Below are 10,000 nucleotides of genomic sequence, written 5' to 3' on the forward strand. Positions count from 1 at the left end.
GAAAAAAGCAAACATCAAAATAAAGTTTTACATTCGTTTTGAGGTAAAACATAGCTTTTAAAGAATATTATACGCACAAGTCACTGTGTCACAGAAAAAAAAGTTGGATTAAGAAAGATGCGACTTTACTGGAAGGGAGTATGGAAGTTTTAAAGTACGAAAGCTTTCCCCCAGGATGAAGCCTAAGCATATTGTTGAGAGAATGTTCAAGACAATGTTATAAAAAGACAAAATCAAAACGAAATATAAACATAATACCACAGCATATTTTTTTAATCGGCTCCCGGCTTGCTTTTTCTTTTCATTTTTCTTTTCATCTTCTTTTTCTTTTTCTTTTGGCAGGTTAAAAGGAACTTGAGTTCACAAAAGTTGTTAACGTTCCTGAGACATTTCTCCTGATAAAGATGGTAAAAGTTAAAAAAAAAGAAAAAGATAAAAAGCAGGGTTGCGTCTTGTTTCCGATTATTTTCAGAATAAGGCATTTTTAGAGCAATGCACTAAAGGAAGGGTTATATATTTAAATTACTCAGTTGATAGATTTAATGAACCTCACGATATGTGTGCATGCTGTAACGTTGGCCTTAACGAAATTAGCTGCTGAAAAGAAGCCATGCGGTAAACCTTCCATTAGTACCAATCTGGTGTCAACACCGCTTTTCTTCAGTTTTCCAGCATAGTCTACATTGCTATCTCTCAATGGATCTAACTGTCCCACCACAACCAGAGTAGGGGGCGATGACGCGACATTTTCTCTTATAGCAGGATTCAAACGGGGGTTGTTTCCAGGAAAAGATAACAATGGGTTCACAATTTTTATGATGTGTTGCATCGCTTTCGTGTTGAAGGCTGGCACACTTGCAAACTCCTGGCAAGATTGATCCTCGGTTTGGTCGAAGTTGATCCACGAGTACACCAAAGCTTGAAAGCGTACGTCTTTGATAATATCAGAGACGTACAGGGATATTAGCCCTCCGGCACTGTCTCCTAGAACGCCAACTTTCGTTTTGGCCTGTCCTCCAAGTGAAGTCTTGTTTTGGAGAGCCCAGTTCGTCACGTCAACAGCATCATTAAAAGGAGCCATCGGGTCCGTGTCGGCGCATTCAGGCAACAAGCGATACTCTACGTAAATAATAACAGCTGCAGACCCTTTTGCAATGGTTTTCAGAGAGTTCTCGTACATTTTCTTGTTATCTCCATAGATAAGACCCCCACCGTGGAAGTAGAGGACTATCGTACTAACGGCTGAGCTTGAACTTGGTTTGTATACAGTTACCGGAATGTTGTAACCTTTCGTTACGCTAGACGGTACTTGTTGATCTTCAATTTTGCCATCAAAGGCGACCCTGTGCTTGTGGGAGTACAGTTTCTCCAGCATCTTCCGACCATCGGGCACGCTCAGGCTACTCAGGGGCATCAAGCCCATGTCCAGAGCTTCCTGTGTGGCAGCTAAGGTCTCATCGTCCACGAAGTAGCGCTCTGCAGTCTCCGCCCAGAAGGCCCGTGCTGTGCTCCAATCTTCCATGATTTCTCTGCGGACCGAAAGTACTAGAATAGTAAAATTGTTTAAACATTACGTCTGTGTTGAACAGTACAATATGCTAATGAGCAGGCGAATTTCTTTTTTAAATTCGGAGCAAAACATAGTAATATTATGTTTACAATATTTATAATGTACACTGTATAAAATTTTGTTCCAATGTGTCATCACATTCAGTTCTTTGGTTCTAGGTTTTATTTTTCTAATATTTTCATTTTTTAATGACAAATTCTCAGCTTTGAGCAGGCCATATTTCTACAGATTCGACCTGATACGTCAGACGCTCAGGCAAAACGCTATAAACAGTAATACCAGGAAAAGATTATTTATCGTCTAATCGCCAGCTTTTTTCAGCTTGATTGATTGATTGAGTAGGTGTTTTACGGCACTATCAATTCAATTTTGGTCATGTAAGTGACATTTTTTTTCAGCTTGAACAATTCTGGGACTATGAACGAGGAGCCTTTTTTGGGTAGCTGTGTCTAAAAAATACTCGATGTTGCACAAGGGAAGAAAGACAAACACTGTACTTATGTGAATATGGCTAAAAGACACTAAGTTGGAGCTTTTATCTGAGTTCTAAATAGACACACTTGAATCCAAAACGATAATCAAACGACGTGTAGGCAAGAATAGAAAAAAGAACCCCAAAAAACTCTGGTAAACAAATGTCTACTTATTTTCTTATATCTCACTTCATTGTGTGTTCTTAAGTAGTTTTGAGTCGCTGATTTTAGATCTGCAGTCATATTTAAGTTAGGACCTCAGGTTTTGGTGGTATTCAGACCGTAGGCCCTACTCAGTTTTCCTTATTTATAAACACAAACTTAAAAAAAAAATATACGAGGGATAAAAACATTAGTGCACAGTTACATTTAAATACTATTCTGACATTTATTTCAAGTGAGAAAGAGCGACAAAAGATCCATAGGTTTGAAAAATCTCAGTAAGTTTAAAAACGTACAAGTGAACAATATCACTTGAATGAGTAAGAATTGCCGGTGGCTCTTGCACTTTGTCCGTTGCGCGTTGAGGAAATCAAGATTAATTCCCATTATGTTCAAGATCAGCTTGCCTTGATATCAAGTAATTTTGATCAAAATTCCTTTTCTTATCTTGATAAAAACTTTAATATTTCTCGTCACTAATCTCTCCAAGATTGGAAGGGCAAAAGTCAAGATATGAGAGGAGAAAGTATATTCGAGCGCCCCACTGAAAGTATGTTTTCAATAATTATTCCCCAGATCATATGTCAACTTTGTGATTTCCAAGAATAACTTTTAAACAAGAAAACAGAGCGCGGCCCACGATACAGCTTCAAATGGAATGGATTTGTCACTCAACATCACCCAACTCACGGCGAATTTCAGGTTCCTCAAAAATACACCCTTCAATCTATTATTATTATTATTATTATTATTATCATTATTATTATTATTATTATTATTATTATTATTATTATTATTATTATTATTATTATTATTATTATTATTATTATTATTATTATTATTATTACACAATGTATTATTGTATTATTATTATCATTATTATTATCATACAATGTATTATTTTTTTCCCTATTATTATTATCATTATTGTTATTATTATTATTATTATTATTATTATATTATTATTATTATTATTATTATTATTATTATTATAATCATTATCATTATTATTATTATTATTATTATTATTAACCAGATAGCTGGGGGGGGGGGGGGGGGGCATGAGATGTTAGCACTTACAAAAATCGTAGGTCTTGCTTCTCTATCTTATTTCCCCGCGCAGAGGACATTCATATGCATCCGCTGCCCTGTAGAAACATTAATTGTATCATCAGTAGGCCTACTTTTACTTTCTTAAAAATATCTGTATTTAGGAGAAGTGCTGGGTTCTCTGCGTCACTGAGCGCTGCGTTCAACGCTGTTGAAGAACTGGGGTATAAACTATTTGACTTGCTTTTCTTTGTCTTTGAGAAGCTAATTTCATCATGCAAAAGTAACAGTCGTGAGAGCCATTTGTTCACGCCAGATCATAGAAGCAGCAAACGTAATTTTTTATCTATACGATGCGACTCATATGAGGTGCTAATGTTTATTATTTTATCAGCAATTTTAAATTCTTAATAAGGTTTGTGTGGAAGTTTGACTTTATTTGTTAGCTTCTTGAGTTGATCTGTGGGGATGTACAGTTTAAAGAATATAACAGCTTATCAAAACACAAAATGGCCAAATGTGACCGATCTAGACCATAAAAACCGAAACTAAAGCGAAACAATAAAAAAAAAAAAAAAAAGGGGTTTTCGGTTTTAAAACCATCGTACTAGACGACACAAAGTAGACACAATTTTGACCAGTGTAATTAACTGAAAGAAAAGAAAAGGGGAAAGACAATGTAGAAAGTGATCAAAACACGGAAAAACATTAGGTTTACGCTTATAGATCTAGTTCACTTTTAACAAGGCGCAAAGTCTGTTTGTTGAAAGGAAAATATCAGTCGGTCTAGAACTACCTATCATTGTAAACTTTATTTTTTTCCCCTTCGTTTTGAGTTTGTTTATTTTTCTCTCGCGTGACTTGAATTCGAGATTTTCAAAGATATTCGCGAATTCAAAATGGTACGAAATTAACAATATACCACTGTTGAAATAAAAGACTACAATATTTTACTTTCTGGGAAATAGAACTTTCCTGAATTTCTGTAAAATACATAGCGTTGTATCTAGATTCCACGTGATGTGTTGAGACTCGCCCCACTCACTTCGTCGCATTCGGCGTCCAGTTGGCCTAGATTCTACTCTGTGACTGTGACGCTAAGAGGCTAAGACAAGGTAGAACAAATCTAGATGAGATCCCAAATACAGGCACAGATTTGCAATCTCTCTGCTTTCGGGGTTCAGAAGGGAAGAATGTTTAGTTAGGTTAGGTCAGCTAGAGAAGCCCGCTTTCGCTTTTAGGAGGAATGTTTGATAGGGCTGCATGAAGCCTGAATAAGCTTAGTCGGGGAGTTGGCTTGCCAGGGCTACATATTATTATTACAGCCTGCACAATGGAAATGGTTAGTTGGGTTAAAAATGTCCTAAATAATAGGGTGATCCAAGTTTAAAACGAGCAAGATTGCAAAAGAACCATAGCTGAGAGAGTAAAGAAAAAAAAATTAAGGTAGAATGCCTAACAGGGCTGTTCTCTTACGTAGTACATACGTATACACCTTTATATCGTTACCCCATTGACAGATAATATACAAATTTGCACTCACCTAACTTTCTCGGCAAGGGATACAAAAATGACACTTATCGGTCAAGTCCCACCTATCAACAAAGCATTATATATATATATATATATATACACACAAGTCATAGACCCACATACCTGCAGCTGCAATAGAAACTAAGGTCGCTTTCGACAATTCAGCACATTCAGAGCTGTGCATGCTATGAAACATTGCTATGCTAATAAGGAAATTTGATACAGAAGCAAACCCTCTTGATGTAAAGTGGAAAGCAATAAAATGACTCCCGTACGATAACAAACCTATTGATTAGTCGAATATCAAGGCAACAAAGTTTCATAAATAAAAAAAAAAATGAACAAGAAACCAACGAAAAACAAAAACAAAACAATAGAAACAATTACTAATTGAGAGTTGGGTATTCTCAGAGCGCTGTCAAGGTATCTGTAATTGTCTAAAGTAACTCTATATTTCTGAAGAGATCTCTGAATGCTTGGTATAACGTTACATAGCGGGCCATGAAAGTTAATAAAAACCTTCGCTTTTCATTTTAAAAATTAATCAGGATCTTCAGTGAAGGAAGTTCAAAGATTGACAATGAAAAAATAATCAGGATCTTTAGTGAAGAAAGTTAAAGGATGGACAATACCAAAGTATATATTATAGTGAGACTGCAATAAAAATTAGTGAGACAATGTATGGATTAAGCATAATTGAAACTTAATTGAAATTGGACATGGTAAATGGTGAAATAGTATATGTTTAACTCCCCTATCAACACTGTTAAAAATTGGAGTACAGAAATGAAATGAGACGTTCAAGTGAAAAAGTACAAATATATGCATTTTGCATTAACAGCTAAACATGAAAAAAAATTCGATTGGCGAGATGTTGTTTTCTCAAGAAAAACGCATTCTTATGTTCTTAGAGTTAAATCCCAGAAAATGGTCTTCATAGGAGTTATCTTATTCTTTTCTAGTAAAATTGTATCTATTTATCAACATCAGGTCAGTCTTTTACACAATTAGTTCACACAGGAGGCGTGTATTTCGACAAAAGCCTACCTCAACTATCGTATCAGATTCGTAAATACGTCTTAGCTGTCAGGGTGAGTTCACGTCTTTAAAAAAATAATATTATGCCCTTCCTGTATTACTCCAAAAAGAGTCTTTTCTTTGTGTAAGAAATATTTTGGTTGTTTTTCATATTCCTTAAAATGTGAGAGTGCAATGCTCGAGACAGACATGTGGTAGTGGTAGTAATAAAAAAAATGCACGCAACTTTAAACAAGCACCAAGGCAACGGAGGTAGAATGATGATAATACGATATTATGATTAACACTTTGCAGTTGTGGTAAACACTTTCCGAGACCCAGTGATCTGCTTGATTTCACCAAACTCTTTCGCTCTCCCCTTTCCTTCCTCTTTCCGTCTGTTTCCGTTGAGATAAAACGTTGTCCATTGCATTGAGAAATAAATAGGATATTACTTACGTCTTCATAATTCCTTTGCATTTCTGCAATAGACCATCATAATATTATGCAGGAAACAGTTGCTAAGTTTTAGAAAATCGGAATTTTCGATGATCTTAGCCGACAAAAATTACTCTTTGTCATGTTAATAATGTGCTGGGAATACTGACTCAGTAAGGAGGTCCGCATCGTTTACCATAACTCTCTTTCACAGCACACTTAAGACTTTACAACCCCCCTCTGCGAGCATTCACTTACATTGGATGTTCCCACGAAATTACAATACATTTGTGCCAAACTGAACAAAACAAAGCTGTTTATGAAAACCCCAAAGCGTTAGCAACCGCGGTTCGTTACCCGAAAACGTGTTGTAACTTATAAAGTCTTTGCTCTGTGTTGACTAGTATGTTGATCGGGGGAAATCTGCACATTATTCTCAAAATCCAGCCGAGCGGGAGAGGGAATATTAGTCATTAAAAGATTATTTTAGTCTCACAAGGACAGCGTTCACTGTTTTCTTCTTCTTTTATTAGCTTTGCATAAATGCTCCTCAAAATCGTATTCTTTTTGTACCCCCCAATATGTACCTGAACGGGTGTATATACAGCAGTTATTCCACAACAGCCAGGATGGCGAGCCTCACTGGCGACATGCATCTTCTCTTTTTCTGTAGTCGTATCTATCTATCTATATATATCTCTCCCTCTACCTATCTATCTATCTATCTATCTATCTATCTATCTATCTATCTATCTATCTATCTATCTCTCTCTCTATCTGTCCATCTATCTATCCATCTATCTATCTATCTAAAAAGAAGTAAAATTAATAAATACCCAAAACCTGAATGTAAGAAGACACACAAAGAGCTCGGCGTTTGACTTTCAACTTCCATCAACTCGGGACAACTTCACCACAGTTCAACGTACCCACAGCCACCATGCCGCTACATTTCCCGTGTTATGGGCGACTACCCTCCGTGTCTTCAATTGCCTCCCTTCTGAGGTGGTCACTCGTGAAATTGCTCTAAAATTTTATTTTTATCTCTTTACGGGCCTGAGCACCCCGCTTACAAAGCGCACATTTAGACGAACAAGGAGGCAATTAGGATTTATGTGTGTATGTTCTCAATTCACGCGTGTAATCAGGATTGGGGAGGATTGAAGATACGTTTGTATGCCACTGTGTACGAATTAGAACGGTCAGTTAAGAAAACAGCTGCCCTAACTTTAAAACAAAACAAACAAACAAACAAACACACACGTGTAACTTTTCTTTGTATTCATAATTTGATTGTTACTACAGCCTAGTATTCTGAATATTATATCCTTTCATTCACAGAGACATGAAGTGTAGGACCTATATTGGCATAGGCAGTTTAAAAAATGCACACATAATTCCACAGGTGAACAAACATCGTGTTCCCACCCCACCAGTGTTAGCTCACATGGAACTTCCAGATTAGTAAATACACATAACATGAGGGACAGAGAATGGGCCATATGATGATAGACAGATAGATAGATAGATAGATAGATAGATAGATAGATAGATAGATAGATAGATAGATAGATAGATAGATAGATAGAGAGATAGATGGATAATAGATAGATAAATAGATAGATAGATAGATAGATAGATAGATAGATAGATAGATAGATAGATAGATAGATAGATAGATAGACAGATAGATAGATAGATAGATAGATAGATAGATAGATAGATAGATAGACAGATAGATAGATAGGTAGATAGATAAATAGGGAGACAGACAGACAGACAGACAGACAGACAGACAGACAGACAGACAGACAGACAGACAGACAGACAGACAGACAGACAGACAGACAGACAGACAAAGAGAGACAGAGAACGAGAATTCGTACCCCCTCCTCCCCCTCCCACCCCCCCCCCCCCCCACACACACCCGACACACACCCGACACACACACTTAAGAGAAAAATGTGACTAAAGAGTGAAGTGCCACGTTTTCAATGTGATATATCATATGTGAGGCATCGTGGTGAAACCAGGTGCTCGTCAAAATAGGGAAATTGAAGAAAAAATTAGTTTTCTTTCCGCATGGCAATTTTGGTTGAAATTTTGCTTTTTCTTAGGCTCAACACCATTTATGTCCATTTAAAAACAAATCCTGGGTGGATTTTGCTGAAAAACATTGATCAAAGGATAAAAACAAGAGGAAAATTTAAAGTTTCCATGGATTCTCCAGCTTCGTAAGTCAAAAAATTTTTGCGGCCATTTTTTCGCTAAATTTACCTCCGAAACCAGGTAACCCCCACTTCCTTCTATCCAAAATATCTACACTTCTGTTGATGATAGATGGGTTATTTGTTGTTTTGAAAGGAAGACAAATGAAAAAGCTTTAAGAAGGTACCAATAAATCAGTATGCCCAAAAACTGACGAGAGCCTCATTCCACTACGTCGTAACACATCTTAATCTCATAACGTTCAGCGGTTTTGAACTTCATCAGAAAGAAAGATAAGGAATGAGAAAATCTCCTCTCCACAATTACGAAACAAATACTTGTAAAATTAATATATTACTTTTAAAAAAAATCCAGTTTTCCTTTTGAAAGTTCTCTATACAGCATGCAATAAAATATAACGTACTTGTGTTAGTGAGTAGTAACAAGTATTCTGTAGGCATACTACCTGTATAGTATCATTTTTAGCAATTACAAAATGGCATCATTTGTGTGCACTGGCGTCTTGTGGGGTGGGGCTTGCAGCTTCAGCCCCACCTGGTTTTCCTTACCAAAACTTACTGCTCTGACTAAAATCGAAACAAAACATTTCACAAAAATGTTTAAACGAACAAAGCATTTTTAGTAAGTGTTTTACGGCACTTACAAAACAATTAAGTCATTTAAGTTCCGAAGATTAGAGGTGTTACAAGAGAGCAACAGACATAAAAAAGAAGGAGAGATAAAAATGATATTTTTTTTATAGTAGAGGGTTTTACGGCGCACTCAACTGCATAAGGTCATATGAGCGCCAAGGGGTGGGTGTTAACAGAGAAGTCTTTACAGGGAATCAGACTTACTCTGCTCACCTCTCTAGCTTCAACAGCATAAGGTCTGCTTCGACTGTCAAGGCACCCCGAAAATAGCGGGTCACAAGAGTGTGACAAACATGCAAAAGAAGTAGATGAAAATGACAATAGTAGGGTTTAGGAAAGAAAAAACAGCAGTTCCCTGTTGTAGATCAGGTACAGTTATGAGCGTGACATTATGAATCAGCCCATTTACAATTCTACTGTGCTTGAACGATAATGTCCCCCCTTTGGGAATAGCCTAAAGACACTACAGTCAGTGGCACTGCCATGGGGGGTAAAAGACAATATTTATTGTTTGATAGGAAAGAAGGAGCAAGCCACACCAGAGTACCCACCAACCACCCACAGAACAAAACATAATAACGATAACGTTTTCCGATAAAAAATCGAAACTCCATGAGCACCTGGGTTTAATGTACTTTTTTTGTACTTTAAGATTACTTTAGGGGCGATTTTTTTCGAAATCGGAATGTGACTGTCAGAACACTAGCAGGAGCCCTGATCAGAAGTACAAAAAAAGAGTCACATACGTAAAAATCAGTTTGCACTGCGCAGGTGAAGAACAGGCAGTCGACTGCCACTGAGATATAAAAAGAGAAGGCAAAAAAACAAAAAAAAAAGAAAAGAAAAGAAAGACGAATAGCGTTATCTGAATTTTAGGTAAAATTCTAAACAAAACA

General features: G+C 36.7%; 1 protein-coding gene across 1 annotated transcript; it reads right to left on the reverse strand.

Moving 5' to 3' along the window:
* Positions 1 to 7: 7 nt before the first annotated feature.
* LOC101849506 (carboxylesterase NlhH) lies at positions 8 to 2,169 on the reverse strand. Its single transcript, XM_005089058.3, has one exon. The coding sequence runs from the start codon at positions 1,520 to 1,522 to the stop codon at positions 527 to 529; it is 996 nt and encodes a 331-aa protein (XP_005089115.3). The 5' UTR covers positions 1,523 to 2,169; the 3' UTR covers positions 8 to 526.
* Positions 2,170 to 10,000: the final 7,831 nt, after the last annotated feature.

This window comes from Aplysia californica, unplaced genomic scaffold, assembly GCF_000002075.1.
Source record: "Aplysia californica isolate F4 #8 unplaced genomic scaffold, AplCal3.0 scaffold00002, whole genome shotgun sequence".
Taxonomy (NCBI): Eukaryota; Metazoa; Mollusca; class Gastropoda; order Aplysiida; family Aplysiidae; genus Aplysia; species Aplysia californica.

Coding starts and splice junctions, on each gene's coding strand:
- LOC101849506 (XM_005089058.3), bottom strand. CDS start 1,522: ATGGAAGATTGGAGCACAGCACGGGCCTTCTGGGCGGAGACTGCAGAG.